This window comes from Hypanus sabinus, chromosome 17 (assembly GCF_030144855.1).
Source record: "Hypanus sabinus isolate sHypSab1 chromosome 17, sHypSab1.hap1, whole genome shotgun sequence".
In the NCBI taxonomy this organism is placed as follows: Eukaryota; Metazoa; Chordata; class Chondrichthyes; order Myliobatiformes; family Dasyatidae; genus Hypanus; species Hypanus sabinus.
This window is the reverse complement of record NC_082722.1, coordinates 57,386,325-57,413,996: the sequence shown is the minus strand read 5'-3', so window position 1 is coordinate 57,413,996 and position 27,672 is coordinate 57,386,325. Positions and strand designations below refer to the sequence as shown.

Here is a 27,672-nt window from a genome sequence, read left to right as displayed (position 1 = left end):
TGGAGAAAATTACAAAGCAGCTACTTTATTTGACAAAACAAGGCATCATATGGAGAACGTTTTTGGTGGAAAGGTCTGCTGGTCTAACGTGGGGATCGATATTTTATGTGCCAGACATCAAAGGACAACTCCATATTTACAATGTATGGGCAGTGCTTTCTTTGAAACTGCATACAAGCTTCACGTGTCCTGATTCACATCCACGCCACAGACAAATGAATTTGAATCAGCATTGTCTGGACGGGATTCACAGCTTTTAGGAACTCATTGTTCAGAGCTGCACTCCACATTAAATGCACAATACACTTTCAGATGTGAAGCCTGGTAACCAAAGTCAATTGTTAAATGTTTATGTCCTAAACCCAAAAATCACTCTAACAATTACCTTTCTGAAACAGAATCAGAACTGCAGTTCGCAGTCTCAAGAAGATCCTTCATGTTTTGCACCTGCTGGACAGCTTGTCTGTAGCTCAGAGGGTTCTCAAACTTGCTTGATCCAAGGAATCCCAGCTCGTTTTCAATGCGCTGGATCTGGAGGTACAGATGGCGATTATAATCACTTCGCCTCTGCTTGTCAATCACACCCTTCTCAGGGTCAGAGCCTGTGACGTGTTCTGAAAGTAAAAGAAAGTCTAGTAACTGTACACCACGGCAGCATAGCAGTTAATGAAAAGCTATTACAGCTGGGGATGTCAGAGTTCAGAGTTCAATTCCAGCGCCATCTGTAAGAATTTGTATGTCCTTCCTGTGACCCCATGGGTCTCCTCCCACAGTCTAAAAACATACCAGTCAGTAGATTGATTAGTCATTGTAAATTGTCCTGTTATTCGGCCAGGGTTAAACAGATGAGTTGTTGGGCAGCATGGCTCATTGGGCCAGAAGGGCCTGTCCTGTGCTCTATCTCTAAATAAAATAAGTACAGAGACAGGAAGGATTCTGCACACATCGTAAATCTTGAGTAAAACATGGAAAATGCTATAGGAGCAGTGCAGGTCAGGCAGAATCTATGGAGGGAAATAAAAAGTCAAAGTTTCGGTCTGCTTCTGGCCCCCTTCCTTCCAACCCTGATGAATAGTGTCAGCTGGAAGTGTCAGCTATTCACTTCCCTCAATAGATGCTGTCTGACCAGCTGTATACCTCCACCATTTGTACATGTGTGGATATTAGTAACCACAGTATATGAACACAATTTGTTTCACCGTGGATTACAGTTTAGAAAAGGTTACCACTAGCCAATCTATATTGTTTACAGACATTGGGAATCCGAACACAAGGTACATCTTGTTTGGTGGAGTAACTGTAAGGTACTGGATATCAACCATATAGGGAGAACTGCTGATTGCCTCATGAGGAAATGTTTGTTCAGTTTGTCATTGAGTGGGAGGTGGTGGTGATCTGCCTTCTTGACTGCTCTAGTTTATGTGGTGAAATTGCACATACTGCTCAGTTTTCTCAGAGAGTGGGTAAGAATCCCCCTCATCGCAAAGACCCCCCAAGTCATGTAGACGTGAGATGAGGCAAAGCCAGCAGCTTTCCTTCCCATAAGAGAATCAAATGGCTTTTCAGAAGTTTTGAGATCAGCATTTGCTGATATGCTCTCTAATCAAGATTATTTAACTAATTATATTCAAGTTTCCTGGACGATACCAGGAGATTGAATCCTGGACGTGAGAAAATCTGCAGATGCTGAAAATCCGGAGCAACACAAACAGAATTGTGGAGAAATTGTGGAAGGTCAGGCAGCATCTATGGAAAAGAGTCAACAGCTGATGTTTCAGGCCCGAGACCCTTCATCAGGATTGGAAGGGAAGGGGGAGGAGTTGGAGATAATGAGTTCATGATCATTAGTACAGCTCTTTGGTACAGCAATTTAACCACAAGGCAAATGTTGACGAATGTTGACGTTTTTTTGAGTAATGTATTCTTATATTAACTACAGCAGCAATAATAGAATGAATACTATGAATGGGGAGGGCAGAGAGGAATATCTGAACCTTCCATGAAGTATCACCAGAGCACACCAGCCTTTGCCATCCTCTCCACAATCTGATGCTCCTGTTAAAACATCGTCCAGAAACAAAAAGAAATTCAAATTGGTGTCTTATACAGAGTCAAAAGCAACTCATTTGGCTGAGTCTGGATGCTGACCTAAGTTCCAACAATAGCCTGATTCAGTTCATAATTAAAGATAATTAAAGGAAGTCCTGTCTTGTTGGAAAACACACTAATTATTTGAGGCATCTGGCTATCTAAGTAAAAAAAAACCCTCATTGAACAATGTGAGGAAGCATTATCCAGTCATTCTGGTCAAATATGGTCCCTGAGAAAACTTCTCTACAAAACTGCTTTTAAAGTACAGAAAATGTACTTTAAAAAAATGTAAGCCTGTTTTTTTTATGAACAATAAGGCTAATCTCTAAAATGAAAGAATTAACAAACCCGAGAAGATTGGAGGAAACTAGAAGTATTTGACATTGAAAGAAATGACTGAAAGGAGACTATATAAAATGTATCAGTGCCAATCAGTCTGGATGAAATTAATTCAGAGCATTGCCTGAGGCTATGACAGGATTTTAGAACATGGAATAGAGTTAAATTGGTAAATAGATAACCTAGAAATAACTTCTTCAGAAAGAACTTTTTCAAAAGGTGCATAGCACTTTGAGTGATCCTGGCATTGTTAGGAACCAATCCTTTGATTGCACTTTATTTAACTACCTGCACTGTCCTTTCTTTGTAACACGATGTTCTGCATTCTGTCCTCCTTCCGAACCACCTCAGTGTACTTATATATGAAATGATGTGCCTGGCTGAAACAAAGACAAGACACTTTTCACTATGGCTAGGTACACTCGACAATAATAAAGTAATCCCAATTTCGTTGTGCAACAGGAGCCAAAGCTAAGTGGTCTGCTTGATTCCTATAACTTTGACAAAAATTGCGAACAAGATACATTTAACAAGATACAAGATGACTGTAGGGAATGGAGGTTTTTCTATAGATGAATGAGCTAAGGTGCGCTGACATTTTCCTTCATCTGTATATTTCTTGTGACTGGGTAAAATTAAATCATTTTAGTTCTCTTACTCATACGCTAAATATATTTTAGGCAAGTTTTTTAAAACTCACCTTTCAAATCAAATGATCCCAGGCTGAGGATAAGGGTATCTGATTTCATACAACTCTCATGATAAAATTCACAGTCAACTCTGTTTTGCTCTCGGATTATGTTTTCAACTAACGCTAGGAGTTTATTGATGTCAGTTGTTTTTTTCAGATCCTTGTCCAGTGTTGGTTGTGGATTCTTCTGTGTTTTAGTCAGTGAGTTAGCAATCCTCTGGATGTCCTGCGTAAAATAGATTTGTTTAAAAAGACTGGACGTATGACACTGATAACTGCTCTAAAAATACTTAATTCCATTAATTCCCTTATACTATAACCACATTTTCCCTTTACTTTCTTCTGATAATAGCCTAGAAAGGTTATTTTATGTTGCCAATGAGATTTTAGATTGACGTCCATATCCATATTATGAACTATTAATCCACATTCTTTTAAATGCTGGAATTCAATCAGCTTTACTCAATTAAAATATAATTAAGAACTATCTGAACACTTGAATAACAGTTTAGTTTTTAAGACTGCATTTAACAATATCTGTTGTGACTCTATTCCCAAATGGTTGTTTTGTCTGGAGCGCCAGAGGCTGAGGGGAGATCGGATAGAGGTTTACACGATGATGAGTAGTGTAGGTAGAGTGGACAGAGAGTATCTGTTTCCCAGGTCTGAAATATCTAGTGCCAGAAAGGTTAGGTTTAAGGGGGATGTGAGGGGTAAGTTTTTTTACTCAGGGAGTTGTGCATGCCTGGAATGCACTGCCTGGTTTGGTGGTAGAGGTAAATTCTTTAGAGGCTTTTAAGAGATGTTTGGATAGGCACATAGATGTACGGATGGAGGGATATGGACATGGTGTAGGTAGGAGGGATTGTTTGGGTGATTTTGATTTGCTTTTCAGCGGGTTTGGCACAATATCGTGGGGCAAATGTACTCTTCTATGTTCTAGGAGTCACATTTTGCTTTGTCCCAATTCCTCAAAGTCTAACTCTTTGGCCAAACTACCTGTTCCTTTCCCAACAGCTCCTTTCTGGTTTAGTATGTACTTATTCAATTCATGAATTTAAGGCTGGATATGAATGGAAATTGCAGCGTTATACGATTGAACTCTGCAATGACTGATGATGGTTTTATCATTGATCTAAATCAGGAAAGGCATTACAGATATTTTAAAACTTTTCTTTGTCAACCTTTGTCACAGCTTCTGTTGTGAGAGAGTAGGTCTGAAGACTTGTGGGTGGGGTTGGTAACGAAGGAGATATTCGACCATGTTTGCCCTGCTTTTTCTCCTTCAATCGAGGTCGAATGTTTCGGAAAATCTGGACAATGAGGAGGTTGATGGGAAACATTAGCAGTGAGCTCTCAAAACCAATCACCACCTCCTGCCAGGTAAATTCAATCTTCCCTGTGAAGGAGGAAAAAAAACAAAGTCAAGGTCTAGTTGGAAATGTTTATGTGCAAAATGATTCCTTGTGCATTTTCCAAGTGGATTTATTTTTCGATGAAGCAGATTTGTACACTCATTTTATTTATTAGTGCAAACATGAAAAATCCAAGGGAACTAAAAGGAAATAAAACTTTAAAATTCTTTCTCTCTATAAAAGCACAATTAGTTGATACTGTTAAATATTTTCAGATTTTGTGGAGTAGACTCAATGGGCTGAATGGCCTCATTCGGCTCCTATGTCTTGTGGTCTAAATTAGCAACATACCTTCAGCTTAACAAGATCATTTTCCGGCAGTAAGATTATCGTAAAACAAACTTTGGTTCAATGCACAGCTTGAACTCAGCGTCCAAAGACATTTCTTTGATTTTTATTCAAGGCATTTAGTTTTGCAATATGAAGACTTGAATTGTGTAGTCATGTCCATTAATTGGATTAGCTGAATATTTAACAGCATTTCTATTCAAAGATGAACATTTATATATGATATATCATGTACAAGAACTAGGTCCATTTACCCAGGTCCATTTTTTGCTGGGCAGGATCCTTTGGTACTCCCCAGAATATAATACTTGTCAGCATTGTGCAAAGCAGCAAAGAAAAGCAGCAGGAAACTCTCTGCACCCTTGTGAAGGGGCTCCTTGGTGGACGGTTCAGCACCGAATACCAAATATGCCCATCTCGGAAATCCCTGGCCGTCTTCATGAAGAACAGATTACTGTTGGAACATAGCAGGAATTTTGCCTTAGTCGTGGGAAGAGAAGACTGAAACAGAAAGAACACATTGCAAAACCCCCAGCACTCAATTGGAATCAGACAAAAATAAAGCAATAACAGCACGGGAACAGGCCCTTCAACCCGTGACAATTGCACTACACGATGCCAAATTAAATTAATCCCATCTGCATGCACATGGTTCCTATCCTTCTATTCCCTGCATGCTTATGTGCCTGGCCAAGTGCCTCTTAAACGTCACTGTTGAGTCTGTTTCCACCGCTTTCCTGCCAGCACATTCCAGGCACCCACCAGTCACTGTGTAAAAAAACTTGTTTTGCAAATCCCCTTTAAGCTTTCCCATTCTCACCTTAAAGTCACTCTAGTTTTTGACACTACAGCTCTGAGAAAATGATTCTGACTGTCTTCCCTGTCTATAAAGTTAACACAGTTCTATCACATTGCCGACATTCCAGAGGAAACAATTCAAGTTTGCCCAGCTTCTGCTGATAGCTAGTACTCTCCAGTCGGAGCAATGTGCTAGTGACCCTTTCCACAGCTTCGCATTAACGCAGTGACCAGAACTGAACTCAGTATCTCCAATGTGGCCTAACCAAAGTTCTATGCAGCTGAAACATTTAACGTTAATACCTAGTGATACCCAGTGCCCCAATTGATGAGGGCAAATATGTTGCATGCCTTCTTTACCACCCAATCAACTTTTGTTGCCACTTTCAGTGAGCGATGGACTTGAACTCCATCCTCTATTTGTCTATCAGTGCTGCTGAAAATGCTACTTCTTTCACCTTCCATTTGACCTGCCAAATGCAATAACTCCAACTTGTCTAGTTTAAACTCTGTAAGGCTTAGGAGAGGAATTAAGTCTTTCAGCCTATCATGTCAGCAGCACCATTCCATCCTGGCTGATTTATTATCCCTCGAAGCTGCATTCCCCTGCCTTCTTCCCCATAATCTTTGACACCCTGACTAATCGAGAATGTATCAACCTTCACTTTAAATATAATCATTTAGAGGAGATTTGATAGAGGTATGCATAATTATGAGGGGTATACAAAGGGTAAAAGCAAGCAAACACAAGGAAATCTGCAGATGCTGGAAATTCAAACAACAACACACACAAAATGCTGGTAGAACACAGCAGGCCAGGCAGCATCTATAGGGAGAAGCGCTGTCGACGTTTTGGGCCGAGACCCTTCATCAGGACTAACCGAAAGGACAGATAGTAAGAGATTTGAAAGTAGTGGGGGAGGGGGAAATACAAAATGATAGGAGAAGACTGGAGGGGGTGGGATGAAGCTAAGAGCTGGAAAGGTGATTGGCGAAAGTGATACCGAGCTGGAGAAGGGAAAGGATCATGGGACGGGAGGCCTCGGGAGAAAGAAAGGAGGGGGGAGGAAGCACCAGAGGGAGATGGAGAATTGGCAAACAACTAAATATGTCAGGGATGGGGTAAGAAGGGGAGGAGGGGCATTAACAGAAGTTAGAGTAGTCAATGTTCATGCCATCAGGTTGGAGGCTACCCAGCCGGTATATAAGGTGTTGTTCCTCCAACCTGAGTTTGGATTCATTTTGACAGTAGAGGAGGCCATGGATAGACATATCAGAATGGGAATGGGATGAGAAATTAAAATGTGTGGCCACTGGGAGATCCTGATTTCTCTGGCAGACTGAGCGTAGGTGTTCAGCGAAAGAGTCTCCCAGTCTGTGTCGGGTCTCACCAATATATAAAAGGCCACACTGGGAGCACCGGACGCAGTATACCACACCAGCCGACTCACAGGTGAAGTGTCGCCTCACCCGGAAGGACTGTCTGGGGCCCTGAATGGTGGTAAGGGACGAAGTGTAAGGGCAGATGTAGCACTTGTTCCGCTTGCAATGATAAGCGCCAGGAGGGAGATCGGTGGGCAGGGATGGGGGTGACGAGTGAACAAGGGAGTCGTGTAGGGAGCGATCCCTATGGAAAGCAGAAACAGGAAAGATGTGCTTGGTAGTGGGATCCTGTTGGAGGTGGTGGAAGTTACGGAGAATTATATGTTGGCCCTGGAGGCTGGTGGGGTGGTAGGTGAGGACAAGGGAACCCCTATCCCGAGTGGGGTGGCTGGCAGATGGGGTGAGGGCAGATGTGCGGGAAATGAGAGAGATGTGTATGAGAGCAGAGTTGATGGTGGAAGAAGGGAAGCCCCTTTGTTTAAAAAAGGAAGACATCTCCTTCGTCCTGACATGAAAAGCCTCATCCTGAGAGCAGATGCGGCAGAGACAGAGGAATTGCGAGAAGGGGATAGCATTTTTGCAAGAGACAGGGTGGGAAGAGGAATAGTCCAGGTAGCTGTGAGAGTCTGTAGGCTTCTAGTAGTTATCAGTAGATAAGCCGTCTGCAGAGATGGAGACAGAAAGATCAAGAAAGGGGAGGGAGGTGTTGGAAATGGACCAGGTAAATTTGAGGGCAGGGTGAAAGTTGGCAAATTAATGAAGTAAAAGCAAGCAGGCTTTTTCCACTGAGGTTGGGTGGAACTACAATTAGACCTTATGGGTTAAGGGTGAAAGGGGAAAGGATTAAGGGAAACATGAGGGGAAACTTCTTCACTCAGAGGACTGTGAGAGTGTGGAACAAGCTGTCTGTGCAAGTGGTGCATGCAAGCTTAATTTCAATGTTTAAGAGGAGTTTGGATAAGTACATGGTAGGTAGGGGCATGGAGGACTATGTTACCAGAACAGGTCGATGGGAGTAGTCCGTTTAAGTGGCTCAGCATGGACTAGATGGGCTGAAGGGCCTGTTTCTGTGCTGTACTTTTCTATAGTTCTATCTCTGTTCTAAATTGGTGTTCCTGTATTCTGAGGTTGTGCCCTCTGGACCTATACTCACCCACTTTCGGATACATATTCTCCACGTCCTTTCTATCCAGGTCTTTCAATATCTGATAGGTTTCATGAGATCACCCCTTATTTTTCTAAACTCCAGCGACTACAGGCCCAGAGCCATCAAACACTCCTCATATATGAACCCTTGCATTCCCAAAATCATTCTTCTGAACCCCTCTGGACCCTCTCCAATGCCAGCACATATTTTTTTTAGAAAAATAAAGGACTGCTCACAATACTCCCAAGTGTGGTTTGACCAATGCCTTAGAAAACCCCCAGTATTACATCCATGTTCTTATAATCTAGTTCTCTCAAAATGGATGCTAAAAGTGCATTTGCCTTTCTTACCTGCAGGTCAACCTTTAGGGAGTCCTGCACAAGTTGCTTTGCTCCTCTGATTTTTGTTATTGCTCCCCTTTTAGAAAATAGTCTATGCCTTTATTCCTTTGTCCAAAGCGCATGGTCATACACTTCCCTACACTATATTCAATCTGCTTCTTCTTTGCCCATTCTCCCAATCTAAGTCCTTCTGCAGAATCCCTTTTTCCTCAACTCTACCTGCCCCTCCACCTTTGATGCTTCACAAAGTTATCCAAGCAGTTCCAGTTGATGAAGGGTTTCTGCTCGAAATGTGAACTGTTTACTGTTTCCCATAGGTGCTCCTGGCCTCCTGAGTTCCTCCAGCATTTTGTGTGTGCTGCTTTGGATTTCCAGCACCTGCTGATTTTCTCCTGTTTGCAGTTTAATTTCTACATTTGAATAAAGTATGAAATTGTTAGTGAAGTCTCTCTGATCCGGATAATAAGATGTAATGGAGGAGAACAACAATCTTTCTGTAGCCTTTGCAAGATTTGGAAGAAGATTTAGCTAAGCTAACAGGCTTGCAGTAATAAGTGAAAATGCAACATTTCCCTGCTTCCTGGTGCAAATTCTTCCTGGATTCAGCTCAGTAAAATGATGTTGCCTTTGCTGTTTCCACACGTAAGCACTAATATGCTCTAAAAAACATGTTTTCTGTGACCGATGCCGATGCAAAAGTAAACCAAATGTAGCTTATTCCCCCAATCTATCTAATTGACTCCCAGACTCCCTGCTACCTCAACACTACCTGCCCCTTCACCTAGCACTGTATTGTCTGCAAAGAAAGCCATCGACTCTGTCATCCAAATCATTGACATATAAAGTATAAAGAAATGGTCCTAACACCAATCCCTATAGAACACCACTAGTCACCAGCAGTAAACCAGGAGAGGCCCCCTTTAATCTCACTCCCTGCCTCCTGCCAGTCAGCCAACCTTCTATCCATACTAGTATCTTTCCTGTAATACCACGGGCTCTTATCTTGTTAAGCAACCTTATGTGTGCTACCTTGTGTGAATATCCATGAAAACAACAATTCCTTAAAGAATTCCAAAGATTAGTCAGGCAAGACTTCCCCTTAAGAAAACCATACTGATTTTGGCCTATTTAATCATGTGCATCCAAGTACCCTGAAACCTCATCCTTAATAATGGACTCCAACATTGTCCCAACCACTGAAGTCAGGCTAACTCTTTTCTCCTGCCTTCCCCCACCAAGAGTGAAGTGTCATCTGCATTTTTCCAGTGCTCTGGGCCCATTCCAGATTCTTGAAAGATCATTACTAATCCCTCCACAATTTCTTCTGCTACCTCTTTCACAACCCTGGGTTTAGTCCATCTGTTCCAGGTGATTTATCTACCTTCAGACATTTCAGCTTCGCAAGCACCTTCTCCTTATTAATAGCAACTACACCCACTCTGCCTCTGACACTCTTTAATTTCTGGCATACTGCTAGTGTCTTCCACAGTGATCCAAAGTTCTTATTATGTTGATCCACAATTTCTTTGTTTCCCATTTCTAACTCTCCAGTGTTATTCTCCATGGTCTGATATCAACTCTCATTTCACTTTTACTTTTTATACAGCGGAAAAAGTCCTTTTGGTATCCACTTTTATACTATTGCCTGGCTTACCTTCATATGTAATTTTTTTCTTCTTCTTCTGGCCCGTTCGTTGCCTTCTGTTGGTTTTAAAAAGTTCCCCAATCTTCTAAATTCCCACTAATTTTTGCTCTATTATATGCTCCCACTTTGGCTTTTATGCTGCCTTTGACTTCCCTTGTCAGCCACAATTGCCTCATCCTCCCTTTAGAATACTTTTTTGGGATATATCTATTTTGCACCTTCTAACTATTGCTGTTCTGCAGTCAACCCTGCTAGCGTTCCCTTCCAATAATCTTTGGCCAGCTCCTTTCTCATGCGTCTGTAATTCCCTTTACTCCTCTGTAATAAGGATACATCTGACTTTATCTTCTCCCTCTCAAACTAATTCTATCTTATGATCATTGCCTCCTTAGGGTTTTCTTTTCCCCTAAGCTTCCTCATCAAATTTGGTTCATTACACAACACCCCCTCTGAAAGATACAAGTCAACAGGTTGGAAGTGGGTAGTCCAAATGGCATCTCATTTGGGGTGGAAGTGATGGGTCGAGTAGCCTCTTTCTATGCTTTATATGTCTAAACATCTCTCTACCTCTACTGCATAACCAATAAACTAAGGTTAAACCTTCAGCACATTTTATCACTGATTTCTCCCATGAAGCTGTGTTATTTGCTGTCCTCTCTCCATGCCCAAGGAGCAACGTGTCCTCCAAAATTTATCAATGATTACCACAACCAGAAAACATCAGGTTATTTTTTTTAAATTATATTGTTCCACACTGTTTGCTGCATTGCAGCCGGCTACAATGTGTACCTAAAACGTTTTAGATCCATCTCGGTTGCCACGGGAAAGAATTTGTCCAAAAGACAATCGCCAAAATCAATGGACAGCCATGAGTTACACAGGAAGCTCCATCGTTGGTCTGTTTGCAAGTCCAGCACTGTTACACGATTTACATACCTGGAAAGGAAGTCAAATAGAAAAGGTCAGTCTCAAATGTAAAAACGGCAATTTTATTTTAAATAATTGAATTTAAATCTGCAAGGAGAAAGCATAATTAGAAGGATGAGAGGGGATCTGATTGAAACGTATAAGATTATTAAGGGATTGGACATGTTGGAGGCAGGAAGCATGTTCCCATTGATGGGTGAATCCAGAACTAGAGGCCACAGTTTAAGAATAAGGGGTAGGCCAATTAGAACAGAGTTGAGGAAAAACTTTTTCACCCAGAGAGTGGTGGATATGTGGAATGCTTTGCCCCAGAAGGCAGTGGAGGCCAAGTCTCTGGATGCTTTCAAGAGAGAGTTAGAAAGAGCTCTTATAGATAGTGGGGTCAAGGGATATGGGGAGAGGGCAGGAACGGGGTTCTGATTGTGTATGATCAGCCATGATCACAGTGAATGGCGGTGCTGGCTAGAAGAGCCGAATGGCCTACTCCAGCACCTACTGTCTATTGTCTATAATTGTTGTCGTTCCTGCGTTCTGCTGTACTGAATGGTTTTGTTACATTAACAGCGGTGAACCTCCTGTCAGACCCTCACTTTTGTTCTTCCTCTACCCTTTTACTTCTGCGTCCCATGAGCAGATGTCCAAACAGTGGCAGCTTCCCAAACAAAATCAGCCCCACTCTGTGAAGAAGGCAGGAAAATAGGGTTGAGAGGGATAACAAATCAGCCATGCTGGAATGGCGGAGCAGACTTGATGGGCCAAATGACCTAATTCTGCTCCCGCGTCTTATGATCAACCTGCACCAGCCAAGGACTTCGAATCACATCAGGGTCCTGTCCAGAGAAATGTTTTAGCAGTAGGTTCAGTGATAGCCTGGCTGCCAAAATGCTTGGATGTTTGTGTATTCAAATGTATTAAAGACTTGTGCAAAGTATTTAAATGATCAAGTGGAAATCTTTGGATACATTGGAATGACTCAAGCAAATCATAGAGGGAGTCTGGTTTCCATGAGGTGCCGAGCTGTTTCCACAGACCTGCAGTTTCTTGTGATCATGTGCAGAGCAGTTGCCATACAGAGCTGCTATGTATTCAGATAAGATGCTTTCTACGGTGTAGCAATAAAAATAGGTAAGAGTCAACAGGGACATGCCAAGTTTCTTTAACCTTCTGAGGAAGTAGAGGTGAACTTCCTTGGCCATAACATTAATGTCTTCGGACGAGGACAAGATTGTGGAGGTGTTCACTCCTAAGATCACGAAGCTCTTGGCTCTCTCAACCTCAACAATTGTTAATGTAAACAGGAGCATGTGCATCTCCCTACCCCCATCCCAACCAGCTCCTTAGTTTTGCTGACATTGAGGGATAGTTCTGATTCTGTAACAATGACGCAGATCATAGTGCCACTGTTCAATTTCCTATCACTGGATTAGCATTCCAAGCAGAAAGATTGAGACATACAGGGAAGGAATTAGAATTCTGAAATTGAAGGATTTGTTTGAAACGATGGACTATAGTTTCATGAATTACCACAAAATGTCTGGTACTGAATCTTTCTAATTCCATATTTAAGCCTGACATTTGTCTGAAGTATGAGTTTAATTTTAAATGAATATTCACGTTAGAAATTAAAAGCAGAAGATCGTAAAACATAGGACCAGAATTAAGCCACTGGCCCATGGATTCTGCTCTGCCATTTGATCATGGCTGATATATTATCTCTCTCAACCCCATTCTTCTGGCTACTCCTGGTAACTTTTGATGCCCTTATTAATCAAGAACACATTTTCTATATTGCCAATCTGCAGAATTCAGTACCATCTATTGTAATGAATTCCACAGATTCACCACCCTCTGGTTAAAGAAATTCCTCCTCATCTCTATTCTAAAGAGATGTCCTTGTATTCTGAGGCAGTACCCTTTGGTTCTAGACTCTCCAGCTATTGAAAACATCCTCTCCATGTCCACTCTATCAACAGTTGGCTTTTCAATATTTTGTTAGTTTCAATAAAGGAGGATGAGAGGTGACTTGATAGAGGTGTACAAGATAATGAGAGGCATTGATCATGTGGATAGTCAGAGGCTTTTTCCCAAGGCTGAAATGGCTAGCACAAGAGGGCATAGTTTTAAGGTGCTTGGAAGTAGGTACACAGGAGATGTCAGGGGTAAGTTTTTTTTTACACAGAGAGTGGTGAATGCATGGAATGGACTGCTGGGAGTGGTGGTGGAGGCAGAAATGATAGGGTCTTTTAGGAGACTCCTGGATAAGTACATGGAGCTTAGAAAACTAGAGGGCTAAGGGTAAGCCTAGGTAGTTCTAAGGTAAGGACATTTACGGCACAGCTTTGTGGGCCAAAGGGCCTGTATTGTGCTCTAGGTTTTCTATGTTTCTGAAGTGGGTGAGGGGGAAGATTTTGATGAGAAGAGCAGGAGAGAATTGTTCAAAAGGGATGTCCTTCTATTCTGAGGACATGCCCTCTGGATCTAGACTCCCCCATTATAGGAAACATCCTCCCTATGTCAACTCTGTCTTAGGTCTTGCAATAGGTTGTCATTAAAAAAAAGTTTCAAGAGCACAATTAGATAATCACTCTTCCTACCAGCTGGTGTGGTGCATTATTCAAGACAGGTTTTAAGCTTTGACTTTCTAATGTCTGTCCTGCCCATATACAAAGGAAGCTTTCATTTCATCTGAACTTCCTGTAGTAGATTACCAGGATGGATTGGATCCTGAGTTGTCATGCCACAGTCGAATGCTCTGAAGATCCCCAAGAGGAAAGAAAGTTGTGAGCAGATATCCATCAACCCCTCCTCTCTCAAATGTAGGTTTCTCCGGGTCGGTAAGAAAATGTGGGTCACTCTCTCCTTCAGAGCCGTAGAGTGTTATGGTCACCTAGATACGCAAATATATCAAAATATGATAAACTAACAATACATTTATTCAAACTTATTGTACATTCAATTAGTAGGCTGATTATTTTTAAACATGTATGATTTAATTTCAACACGCTTAAGTCTTTCAAAAGTAACTTCTTTGTAAGGTAGATATTGAAACTTGTATTCACTTCCTCTTACTTCTACAGATTGACAAAAACTTTGTAGTGAGTTTCTACTATCTTTTGTGCAAATGCCCACATGCAACTGCCCATGTTGTACTTCATGCCATGATTTTCTGACACCCACTATCTTCATTTCATACTTCATCTCACCAATTTCAGAAACATCACAATACAACGAACACGACTCCATTTTCCTGCAGTGAGGACTTTTTCCTGCTTAAATTCTAACCAACATTAGCTTGAAGTCTGGATTTTCTCAAGTTAGGCTGGTCAAAATCTGGGGAAACTTGAGTAGGTTGAAATTTAAAGAGAAACAAACCTTTGAAGTGGTCGCTGCCCCTCTGCGATGGCCTGTGAAAACGGTCACCAAGTAGCGATACTGGGCAAATGGGTCATTATCAGCAAGCAATGTTATTTTCACCTTTATTTTGTGTTAAGGGATAAGAAAAAGAAAATTACATAAACAGCATTTTGCTGTAAACTGACACATCAGTTGGAAACGGAGAATGACCACTTTTAACAAATTCTTTTAGAATTTCCGTAATTTACTAATCTATCTCTGCTAAACTTCTTCAATGAACAGTAACAATAGAAAATGGAGGTACAAATTATTTGTACATAAATGCTGTAATACTGGAGTTGATTTCATTACGTAAAAGTAAACTAAATGCAATAAATGGCACAAAGGCTGGAAATTCTCTTAAGATAGCTAATTAACACATATATATATAATGATAGTTGCACTTAGAAACTATTCAATGTTTATTCTTAAACTCTATTGCTTGCTAGGACATTTTAAAGAGTAATTAAGAGTGAACCGTATGGTGAGTTTAGAATCCATGAAGGCCAGGGAAGGTGAAGGTGAAAGGCTCCCTTCTCTCACAGGAATGAAAGAGTCCCAATGGGTGTATACTACATTCTCTCAATTCCCAGGTTACTATTATTGGTACCAGTTTCTTTTAAATTCAAGATTTACAAATCAAATTTACATTCCTGTCTCAAAGCTGAAATGCTATTTTTACAACGGTATTTTACCCATTTCTTGTTCCCGATTTTCCAAAATCAGTAGTTCACCAATCACAGGGACTATACTTAGAGCTATAACACATTATAATTAAACAGCCAATCATTTTTCAGGGCAATCATATCACATCCTACAAAATAGAAGAGATCACAGATTACATCTTGTTCTCCAGACTGGCAAAATACCAGCCTTTCTCTCCTAGTTGAATGAAACTGTGCTTACATTATTTGCTTCCTTACCAATACATTTTCTCCTCAGTCTTCAGACTTCCTTTCTCTCCTACTCCAGAGCAACCTAAATTCATCTCAGTGTTTCATCCAAAAGGAATGTTCAACCATGCTTTAATATCAGTTAAATAAGAGAGAAGCAGGTAGGTAGAGTTACCTCCACCTACAGGTGATTGACCAGGTACACATCCGTTTAGCATTTCACCATTTTGGAGTGGTCTATATTCAACCCAGCCTTCACTACACAGACTGCAATATTACAAACAATTAGAGATGGTTATAGATACTGCCCTTGGCAACACTATTTTCAAGTAAATCAATATCAAGCATCGGTAGATGGAGCTCGTCAGCCTGGGAAGGCAGTCTATCTGAGAGAGGGAAAACTCTGATTTCAAACCTCCGCTGCCTTGCGGCCATACTCACTTATGGGAAAGGCTTCGGGAGTAAACCCTGAGGACAAATCTGGAGCTGGAGTCCCTAAGGCAGTCTGACATTCTCTTCAAACTCGTTTTGGCAACTCCTGCGATGACACCGGTGCCAAGCTTTATCGGCCCTTGCCCTTCCCTTGGACAACATCGGTGGCGTGGAGAAGGGAGACTTGCTGCTTGGGCATCTGGCAGTCTTCCATACAACCTTGTCCAGGCCTGCACCCTGGAGAAGACTTTCCATGCACAGATCTGTGGTCTCGCGAGACTAACGGATGCCAAACATACAATAACAAGCAGTTGCACTTCCTGCTGCCTCAGGAAAGCAGTCAACATAATCAAGGACTCCTCCCACCCTGGTCATTCTCTATCCTGTCCCCTTTTGATGGGCGGAAGAAGAAAAAGGTTCAAAGCACCTTCTACCAATCTCAAGGACAGCTTCTATCCTGCTGTTATCAGACTCCTGAATAGACTTCTTATGCAAGAAAAACAGAATTCTTGGAATCCCAATCTACCTGCACTTCAGTTTCCCTGCCACTGGAATGCTATATTCCACATTTTGTTTTCCTTTTTACCTTTTTCATGTATATATACAGGAGGTACCTAATAAAGTGGCAACTGAGTGTATGTTCATGGTCTTCTGCTGCTGTAGCCCATCCACATCAAGGTTTGATGTGTTGTGCATTCAGAGATGCCCTTCTGCACACCACTGTTGCAATGCATGGCTATTTGAGTTTCTGTCACCTTCCTGTCAGTTTGAACCAATCTGACCATTCTCCTATAACCTCTCTCATTAACAAAGCATTTTTGCTTTCAGCATGGTTTGGCACTGGATGTTGTTTTGATTTTTCTGTAAACTATAGAGACTGTTGAGCATGAAAATCCCAGGAATTCAGTAGTTTCTGAGATACTCAAACCACCCTGCCTGACACCAATAATCATTCAACAGTCAAAGTCACTTAGATCTTAAGCTAATGTTTAGTTTGAACAACAGCTGAACCTCTTGACCATGTCTGCATGCTTTTATGTTTAGAGCTGCTGCCAGATGATCAGCTGATTGGATATTTGCATTAACCAGCAGGTGCACTGGTGTACCTAATGAAGTGGCCATTGAGTGTATGTATGGAATGATCCGTCTGGATGGTATGCAGACAAAAGCTTCTCACTGTATCTCGGTACATGTGTCAACTTTAAACCACTGCCAATAAAATGTAACCGGTGCTAAGAGAAAATAGACAAAAAATACAGGACAGAGATTGAGAGGTTTGAACTGGGGATTTTAAAGTGACTGATTAGATTGATATGATTGGATTAATTACTTACTTTGGCAACATCTTGCCTATCTTTTCTTCTCGCCCACACAACAGCAAGAATGTAGAGGCCAAAAATGCAAGCGACTGTTGCAACGACTATTGGGTTGTCCTTGAATGTTGCAAAGAGTTCTACTGTCTTGCTGACATCCACTGCATTGGGCATGACAAAGAAGGAGCTGCCAAAGAAGGTGAGATGGTTGCACAGGCATTGAGTGCTGCTGGGCGTAGTTAGTGGGCCCACCTAAAACATGCAACAGAAAAATTATTTAGTCAATTGTTTAGTCACACACGTGCATTTTCCCCCATTGCACTTTAAAGTGTCTTAGTAAAATTGTGAAAGGAAAATAATTAACATAACATAGATAAAAAGTCATTATTTGTTATGTACAAATCAGATCAAGTTTAATTATCTGTCAAGTCATACATAGATACAGCTGAATGAGGCAGTGTTCCTCTGGGGCCAAGGTGCAAAACTTTCAAAATAGCAAGTACCTCAATTTTGAACTCAATTAACATGATTTGCTCATTAAATGGATCTAACAGGGAGCTCCTTCACACAGAGTGTGGTCAGAGGATGGAATGAGCTATCAGTGCAATTGGTGAATGCCGTTTCAATTTCAACATTTAAGAGAAACTTAGATATGTACGTGCATGGGAGGGATGTGGAGGTGCTAAGGTCTGGGTGCAGCTGATGGGAGTAGTGAGAACAATAGTTCAACATGGAGCAGATGGGCTGAAAGGCCTGTTTCTGTGCTGTAGCATTCTCTGACTCTATGACTCTAAATCCTAATGTCCAAGTGTAATAAAAATCTAGCAACTCAGCATCTCTCGAAAAAAAAGCAAGTAGTGCCTTTTTAAGATTTTGTCATCTTCACTGTTCTTGACATATATCAGAATCAGAATCAGATTTATCATCACCGGCACGTGACATGAAATTTATTAACTTAGCAGCAGCAGTTCAATACATAATCTAGCAGAGAGAGAGAGAAAAAAAAAATGAAATAAATAAATAATAATAAATAAACAAGTAATTCAATTATGTGTATTGAATAGATTTAAAAATGTTCAAATACAGAAATACTGTATATTAAAAAAGTGAGGTAGTGTCCAAAGCTTCAATGTTCATTTAGGAATCGGATGGCAGAGGGGAAGAAGCTGTTCCTAAAGCTTTTTGTATGCTTTTCCACTCAAACGTTTCCATACCAGGTTGTGATGCAACCAGTCAATATACTTTTCACCACACATCTAGAGAAGTTTGCCAGAGTTTTAGATGACATGCTGAATCTTCGCAAACTTCTCAGAAAGTAGAGGTGCTGCCGTGCTTTCTTCATCAGACCCAGGACTGATCCTCTGAATTGATAACACTTAAAGTTGCTGATCCTCTCCAACTCTGATCTCTTGATGACGACTGACTTAAGGGATCTCCAGTTTCCTCCTCAAGTCAATTACCATCTCCTTAGTCTTTTTGACATTGAGTGAGAGGTTGTGGTTGTGTCATCAGTCAGTAAGATTTTCAGTCTCCTTCCCATATACTGATTCATTACTGTCTTTGATTGGGCCAACGACATTATCGTCGGCAAACTTAAATATGGCATTAGAGCTGTGCTTAGCCTCACAGTCATAAGTATAAAGTAAGCAGAGCAGGGGGCAAAGCACACTGCCTTGCACTTATAGTATTTGGCAGTGTACAGGGCATTTCCCTACGTCTAGTAGTTGGGTAAATGTCAGAAGAGAGGAAACAGGAATAACAATAAGTAAAATAGTCCCTTGAGTCTGCTCTGCCATTCAGTAATTTATAGTTCATCTGCACCTCAGGACCAGGAAGGTTTCTGTCACAGATGCTGGCTGACCCTTTGAGTTCTTCCAGCAGTTTAGTTGTTGCATCAGATTCCAGTGACTGCCATTTCTATTGTTTCCACTGGACTGATTGCTGGCACAAGGTAGCTAATTTATGAGGAAAGATTGAAAAGATTGGACCCATACTCACAGAACTTCAGAAGATGAAGTGACCTTATTGAAACCAAAGATTTTGAAGGGACTTGACAGAGTCAGTACTGCGAGGAATCTAGAACTGGAGACATAGCTTCAGAATCAGAATAGGGCTGAGGAGACTGGATTATTTTTGGATTTCTCTAATGTAGAGAACTGTGAACTAAGTCATTCAATATATTTCAGGCCAAAGCAGACAGATTTCTAGAACACAATCAAAGGTTATGAGGACCAGGCAGGAATATGGAGTGGTGGAGTAGTGGCCAACAACTAGACCATCCTTGATTTTATTGAATGGTAGAATAGGCTAAAAGGTCTGCAGTTATTCCCAGATGCACAGTTAGACCATACAAAAGTGAGGGTGCTGCATTTCACTGGAATCCTTTTTCACCAGATTTCAAGTTAGACCATACAAAGCGATGGTATTGAATTTTGCCAGAGTTTACTTTCACCAGATTTCCAGTTAAACCATACAAAGTGATAGTACTGCATTCGATTAGAGTCCCTTATCGCCAGACATCTAGTTAGACCGGGGGTCGGCAACCCGCGGCTCTTTTACGTCTGTGCTGCGGCTCCCTGTTGCTTTGGGAAATAATTGGTTGTGGCGACCCTTTTCCTGGCACATCCGAACTGACTCACAATTAGATAGCCTACGGGGGTTTGCGAGCACAGAGCTTTGGAGCCTCTGCGCCATGGGGGGCAGGTTGAGGGAGGCTTAAAAGTGAGGCTGAAGATTTCGAATAAAGTTTTTTCCTTCGACTGCAGTTACCGACTCCGTGTCGTAATTTTAGCGCTGCGTGTAGCACACCGCTACGTGGTCAGTATTTAATTAAAATGTATTTTATGTTAGTTTGTTAGTTTTTGAAATGTAAATCTAAATTTGAAGATTATGGTGATCTTGTACAATCTAAATAAGACGTTGTGGCGACCCATTTCCTGACACATCCGAACCGGCTCACAATTAGCCAGCGTTCAGGCTAAGGGAGATAGCCTACGGGGGTTTGTGAGTACGTGTCTTTTGCAGCATCCGCGCCCATGGGGGGCGGGTTGAGGGAGGCTTAAAAGCAAGGCTGTTTAGTTCGAATAAAGCTATCTTTGACTGCAGTTTACTGACTGCGTGTAGCAACTGCTACAACGTGTTTTTATCGCTGGCTGTCCAGAGGGGAGGTGCTGAAACGCTTTGTCGCGTGTCTGGAAGAAGTGAAAACTTTCCTGGGCAGCAAAGGGCTCAACTTTCCTGAGCTGGAACAGCCAGGGTGGCTGGAAAAGCTACACTTCATGGTAGACATGACAGCGCACCTGAACACGCTGAACACAGCTCTTCAACGGGGTAAGGACGTACAGCCCTGCACATGTTGGAGGATGTTTTGGCATTCGAGCGCAAGTTGACGTTGCTTGCCAGAGATTTACAGAAAGGCACATTGTCTCACTTGCCCAATTTGAGAGAGTTCAAACAATGTCACGACATGATAAATTCGGAGTATTTACATTCTGCAATCATCGCAATGCAAACATCGTTTGGGAAACGCTTCTGTGAGTTCAGAGAGGAAAAAAACACATTATCCTTCCCGGTCACTCCCCTAAGCATCGATCCATCCCTACTGAATACGACTGCATTGTCAGGTGTGAGTCAACCTGAACAAGTATGATAAATATTTTAATTGCCTATTATTTTACGTATATTCATATGTTTTCATTGTTCAGTGAAATAGTCCTTTTATTTTTCAGGTTGACAGCCGGCTGACGTTATTTTTGATTTGCTGCTGGCGGCAAATTTAAGTTTGGCGTTTTTCATAAATACAAGAAGGACTCAAATAGACGTTGAGTATTTTACTTAAAAGTAACCTTCAACCCAACGTCTTTTTTTCGGAGTTCAAAATGTTTCTGTTGCATGCAGAAATGTAATTTCGTTTTCTCTGCAGGAGTTCATCAATTTCATAAATGCAACACATTATAGTTTGTTTATACATAGCATAAAGGCAAAACAAAACGTTGTATGCAGTGTTATTTCATTTTAAATGTCAAACGGGTTTTGCGGCTCCCAGTGTTTTCTTTTCTGTGGGAAACGGGTCCAAGTGGCTCTTTCAGTGGTAAACGTTGCTGACCCCTGAGTTAGACCATACAAAGCGAGGGTACTACATTTCACCCAAGTCCCTTTTCGCTCAAGCTCAGTTAAACCACAGAAAGTGAGGGTACTCACACGACATCCAGATGAATTCCAGTTGTTGTTAATTTCATCCCAGTATACACACTGGGATAAAAAGGAAGTGAAGGCCACAGTCATGTTCATCATTTGTGCAGAGTTCAGATCTGGGACAGATCTCACAGCTAAGTAGTAAGTTCCTACTCCATAGATTAACTCAGCAGGAGAAATCAGCCAGGTATATCTTGCAGCTTGTTGGGAAATATGGAAAGTAATAGAAATATTTAAAACACAGCATTTTTATCGAGAGAAAATATGATCAAATTTGAAGAACAATCATTTGAATAAAGCAGGATGAGTTTTTTATTTAAATATATAAAGTTGCAGATAGCCTTGCTACGGATAGACTTTTCTTTCGTGTGTTAATACTGTGGTCCTGAGTGGATGGGAGAGTTAAGTACGTGCTTTATCTTAAAGTAGTAACAGCACAGTCTCAGTCTGTAGAGCAGATGAAGGATTCAATATGAGTAAGTGTGCAATGTTGTACCCTAAAACCTTTGTGAACAGTTACAGATATTATTGAAAACAATGAAGTAATAAATTAAGCTTCTAAAAGTAATGTGTGAATCTGTTAATCAAAACTAACAAAAATATGGTGGAACAGATAAAGTTTGAGCAAAAGCGCTAGCAACCTAACCCAGCTGCAACTAAATTAATTACACTTTAATTCCATAAATTATTAAGTTACACAATAGTTTTTCAATGCACTGCCTATGAGACCAAGACATCAATGTACTGCCTTTGGAAAGGCTGAGAAAAAAACTTTAAAACTCCCAAACCCAGCAAAAGTAAAACTGATAATCCAAAAAACTGAATTAAGTGTTGATATCAAGGCCTCTGCTTGAAGATAACTATGACTCTGTGCTTAGGCACAGCTCAAACAGCATCTATAAATTAGACAATGACACAACTATCATTGGCAGAATTTCAGGCGGTTACGAGGAGGCATACAGGAACGAGATAGATCAGCTGGTTGAGTGGTGTCACAACAGCAACATTGCACCCAGCGTCAGTAGGACCAAGGAATTGATTGTGGACTTCTTGAAGGGAAAGCTGAGGGATTGCACATCAGTCCTCATTGAGGGATCACAAGTGGAAAGGGTGAACAGTTTCAAGTTCCTGGGTGTCAACATCTCGGAGGATATATCCTGGGCCCATCATATTGATGCAATTACAAAAAAGGCACAACAGCAGCTATATTTCATTAGGAATTTGAGGAGAATTGGTATGACACCTAAAAGACCCACAAACTTCTACAAATATACCATACAGAGCAATCAAACTGGTTGCATCACCATCTGGTATGTAGGGGCCACTGCACAAGATCAGAAAAAAACTGCAGAAAGTTGTAAACTCAGCCAGATCCATCATTGGCACCAACCTCACCAGCATTGAGGAAATTTTCAAAACGTGATGCTTCAAAAAGGCAGCATCCATCATTAAGGACCCCCATCAACTAGGACATGCTCTCTTCTCATTACTTTTACAGTACTTTGAAGAACTGATGTTTGCTTTAGTTGGACAATCTATTCTGAACCTAGAACATTAATGTAATTGTTCTCCTGAATTTTAATTTTCAGCTACAAAATATTTGAAAGGTTTTGATGTGACCTTATATTTCATTTCAAATGGACTGCTTGGATATGGAATCATTTACTACAATATGGCAAAGATCTAGGCACTTGCATTTAAGCCGTGAATAAGGAAGTAGTCCAGCTCTATCTGTCACAGTGGTACTGTAACCTGATTATGACATGTGTCTGCATTATTTTTGTAAAAGACATCAATTGAAGTGATTGGGTAAGGGAGGAGAATTTCTAGGAATGTTATTTTATATCATTTAAATGATGTACCCAACAACTCTTTGTTGGATTAATGAAGTTTTCAAACTACACCTGTGCTTTCTTAGAAGAGACAAATCACAATACTGTAGTTGTTAGAACAATTGTAAACAGCTCCTGAAAAATCCAGTGATCAAGAACAAGGCCCTAAACATGGCTTGTTCAAAGTATGAGTATACCACACTGCAGACTGCATGTTAAGATCTTGCAGAGGGTTGTAAATGAGGTTAACAGGAGTGGCACCAGGGGCACATTTGTGTTTATATGAGGAACTGGTATTGCTTTCTTGGAGAACACCTAGTCCTAAAGATTGATGAGATAGAGGTGTTCAGAATTGTAAAGGGCTTCATCGAATAATTAAGGAAACATTTTCCCAGTAGCATAAAAGCTGGTTATTAGTGGATAAATTTCTGAAAAATAACCATGGTGACACTTGAAGGATAATGTATGCTCACACGAGGAATTGTAAAAGACATCCTATCAGGCTGTTGCTGAAGGCACATTTTCTTTGAAAGGAAAATGGAGAACAAGCAAGAATTTCCTAAGACTGATCACAGGGAATGGGACCAAACGGTCCGTTCAACTGTGGGTGGAATTGATAAGTCTGTTCCGGAGTGGAGATGATTTCATGAAAGTATCCCCAAAATTGGATCTGCAAGATGCAATGAAGGTGTCTATTCACATTCATTCTTGCAGTGTTTCTCTCTTGCAGACACTTGCTTCACACTTACCTCCAGTGTACTTTGTATTAGGTAGCTGTGTGGAAACCAGAAAGTTGGTCTCATTAGGTTCATTTTCATAGCCCAAGTAAAGGACGATTGGGACATTTTGCTCAGTCTCCAGGTAAAAGCCAAGTGTGCCGTTGTCTGATGTAACGTTCACTTCCATAATGATTAGGTTGCTTTCCAGATTGAATTCAGTCCAATTCTCGCGAGTCACATCAGGTCGAGGGAGTATTATCTGTAACATTAATAAACTATGCTGCAACTCAAATGATATTTAAGCTGTCAAAGGATTAATTCAAAGGTTAGATCTGCTGCTGGGTTAGTGCTGTCAGTACAGTAGCAGAGGATCTAACTAGTTCCCCAACTCGCAGCACACACAGCCTTTTTATTTTGTCATTCATAATGACATCATCGTCATGGATAATTAAAAAAACTACCAGGCTAGGCCCTCTAGCACAAGATTCACAGCAGCTTTACACCATCCAGGACATGCCCTCTTCAGATCAGGGAGGAGGTGTAGGAGCCCAAAGAGTCACATGTAAGCAGACTTTCCCCCCTCCAACAACAGATTTTTAAATGGTCCATGAACCCTACCTCACTATTTTGCTCATTTTTGCACTATTTATTTTATATTTCTTATTTTAACGTATAGTTTTTTTTAATGATTTCTGCTTTACTACTGCGCAGAACAATAAATTTCATTATGTATTTCAGTGATAATAAACCTGATTTTGGTTCTGATTCCACTGAACCATTGTTAGTTCTGCGGACGGGAACACGGGCACCACCTGTGACGTGTGGTGGCATCGACTGCAGGACTGCTATCTAACCCTGCAAGTCCTTTGAATATTAATCACAGCCATGACAGCAGGAGCCTGAATTTGCATAACTTCCATAACAACAGTCTCGGCCTGCACTGTGCCACTGAGTTGATGGGTGGCTGTTGTTTGTGCTGAAGTTGGTCCTGGCTGGGGGTCTGACAGACTCTGTTCAGGGAGAACCCCCTATAAATCAGAAACACAATAGATTCTGCAGATGCAGGAAATCTTGAGCAACATGCACAAAATGCTGGAGGAGCTCAGCAAGACAGACAGCATCACTGCAGGGAAATATTTCAGGTCAAGACTCTTCATTAACACTAGCCTGACTGACCCGAAACATTGTCTGTTTATTCTCCTCTATAGATGTTGCCTGACTTGCTGAGTTCCTTCAATATTTTGTGTGCGTTCCCCTATAGATCAGTTTACTTTACGACTTGCAGAGCCAAGCAACTTAATGTCGGCACTCTCTTCGTTGGTGATGAAGGCAGGGGGCACAGCTTGTGGATTTACCTCAATGTCCTCTGGCAGATCCCTGACAGTGTGAACTGTGCCATTCGGTGATGCCAGCGTCAGACTGCTGACTGCTCCGGAGACCTCATTCTTTGTTGTCCACATGAAGGGGTTCACGGAAAAGCTTACCATCTGTACAAAAAGGAAAACTCTGGTATTTAATGGATTCCACTTACAATTAAAGCCGCCGGGGGAAAAGGAGAATCAATCTTTGAATCATCTGGGGAAATAGAGGGAGGGGTCTTGCGTCACTCTGGTATCTTTCATTAAGTTAGAATTTCTTTCCTCTCCCTAAAGCCACTGGCTCTTGCTTATCTGCTGCTTCTCTGCCCTCCTCTTTAAGGTCAGCTGCAAGTCTTCAGTTAGACACTTGACACTAGTACAGTTTCAAAGAGCATTTGTAGACTTGCATCGTTGCTGAGTCAGTGTCAGTGACTGAGGTCATCGTCTGCAAATTAGAAAAAATACTGTTCACTGCCAACAACTGATTCATGTGGGAATCTGAACAAATATGAGTTATTATGCTTTGCTCAGATGAATAACATTCAACCATATAATCCAGCTCTCATAGTGTGATTATCTCGCTGAATATAGTGGGTAATCTTTGGTGTCATGAAATTTGCACAATTGCTGTATAAGGCAAGGGTCTAATATAGTATTGAACCATTTGCAGAAAAAAATAAAGATCTAATGATTAGCTTTATTTATCACGTGTACGTACATCAAAACATATAGTGAAATATGTCAGTGACCAATGCAGTCCAAATACGTGCTAGGTGAGTGTCACCGTGCTTCTGACACCAACATTGCATGCCCATAACCGAAACACAAGAGATTCTGCAGATGCTAGAAATCCAGAGCAAACGCACAAAAAACGCTCATAACTTACTAAATTTAACCTAAATACTGGAACATTTGGAGGGAACAAACATCGTCACGAAGAGAACATACAAAGCCCTTACAGACAGCGGGGGATTTGAACCCTGATGGCAGATCGCTGGTGTTGCAAAGTGAAGAAAAGACCCAAGTCCATATCATCCTCTGGTTTCTTGACCCACACAATAGCAGTAACCTTATCTTCAACATATTTCAGCTTGTTGGCATTTGCCTTTAGGCCAAGATATATCACCTTGGGAATTTAGACTATTAATTTTCAGACTGAGAGGGTGAACATACTTGAAGGAGAACTACCTATTCCTGTCTGGACACGCCCCCCTGCTGACTGCTCCTGTGGCTCCTCCCACTGACCTCGGTATAAAGGCGATTGGAGGCACAGCCCCGGCCTCAGTCTCCAGGATGTTGTGTGGTGGTCAATTGCTGCTTGTGCTTTCTTCCAGCCAATAAAAGCCTATATCTCACCTCACGTCTCCGAGAGTTATTGATGGTGCATCAAGCATATGTAGGTTTTCCTCCACAGCAACTGTGCATCCAGACAATTGACACAATACACCCAATACTTTGTCCATTGTGGACTGAAGTAGCTTTGGTACAAAAGCCATATGCTGCACATTTGATTCTGCACATTAACCTCACAGCAAAATCCTGCTCAGGGTTTGGAGGCTTGCAATGGCTTTTCAATGTTCGAATCCCACATTGAGTACTGCATTTAGATTTAATTGTTATTTTAGTAACAAAAGCATATGTTGCAATGCAGTGCACCTTTGCCCATAGGTGCCCAATTCTTTGTCACTTTAACTCTGTTTACTAACATCTTCCATGAACAAAGGCAAGATCAATCAAATCACCCAGATTTTGTAATAATGGGCCTTTTTAAATAAGCAATATAGGGCTCCCAGGCATTTTATCCTCATGCATCTCAGCCATTCTCCACTCGTACCGAGTACTGACAAGACCACCCTGCCTGCAGGGAAAGGCAGCTCAAGGCTCCTCACAGGTTGAAGAGCAATTGTCACAAAAGCTGCAGATACCGAAAACCCAAAGTGAAAACAGGAGAAAACAAGAAGTCAGGCAGAATCTGAGGGGACAGAATCAAGGTTGCGCAGTAACATATTGGCTAGCGTAATGCTGTACAGTGCCAGCTGTAAGATCAGGGTTCGATTCTTGTCACTGGCTAACAGCAGTTTGCACGTTCTCTCCATGACCATGAGAGTTTCCTCTGGGTGCTCTGGGTTCCTCCCACGTTGCAACAATGTACCATTGGAGTTAGTGAATTGTGGGCATGCTACGTTGGCACAGGAAACACAATCCTCACTGATTAGATTTGACACATCTCACTGTACGTTTTGATATTTTACTGTATATGTGACAAATAAAACTAATCTTTAAATCTTTAAAACTTCAGATGAAGAATTCTTCCTCAGAACTGGAGGCTGAGTAAAGAAGCGGTTGGTAGACTGGGGGGAGGGCAGTAGTGTGGAAAGCAAAAAGGGTATGTCTGTGATAGGATATAGACCAATGCTGTCTTGGCATCAGTTACTTCAGATAATATTAATTAGAGTCAGAAGAAAAGGAATAA

The 27,672-nt window shown here is 41.3% G+C and overlaps 1 protein-coding gene across 1 annotated transcript in view; it reads right to left on the bottom strand.

Moving 5' to 3' along the window:
• pkd1l2a (polycystic kidney disease 1 like 2a) overlaps positions 1-27,672 on the bottom strand; it is an 85,389-nt gene that overhangs the window by 32,177 nt on the left and 25,540 nt on the right. The window contains exons 13-23 of the mRNA XM_059993137.1: positions 25,197-25,328; positions 23,872-24,100; positions 21,297-21,490; positions 17,118-17,348; positions 14,438-14,539; positions 13,774-13,952; positions 10,928-11,074; positions 5,079-5,278; positions 4,306-4,520; positions 3,131-3,347; positions 386-614 (exon numbers count right to left, since the gene is read on the bottom strand). Coding sequence (XP_059849120.1) covers positions 386-614; positions 3,131-3,347; positions 4,306-4,520; positions 5,079-5,278; positions 10,928-11,074; positions 13,774-13,952; positions 14,438-14,539; positions 17,118-17,348; positions 21,297-21,490; positions 23,872-24,100; positions 25,197-25,328 — 2,075 coding nt within the window. The remainder of the gene's footprint in view (positions 1-385; positions 615-3,130; positions 3,348-4,305; positions 4,521-5,078; positions 5,279-10,927; positions 11,075-13,773; positions 13,953-14,437; positions 14,540-17,117; positions 17,349-21,296; positions 21,491-23,871; positions 24,101-25,196; positions 25,329-27,672) is intronic.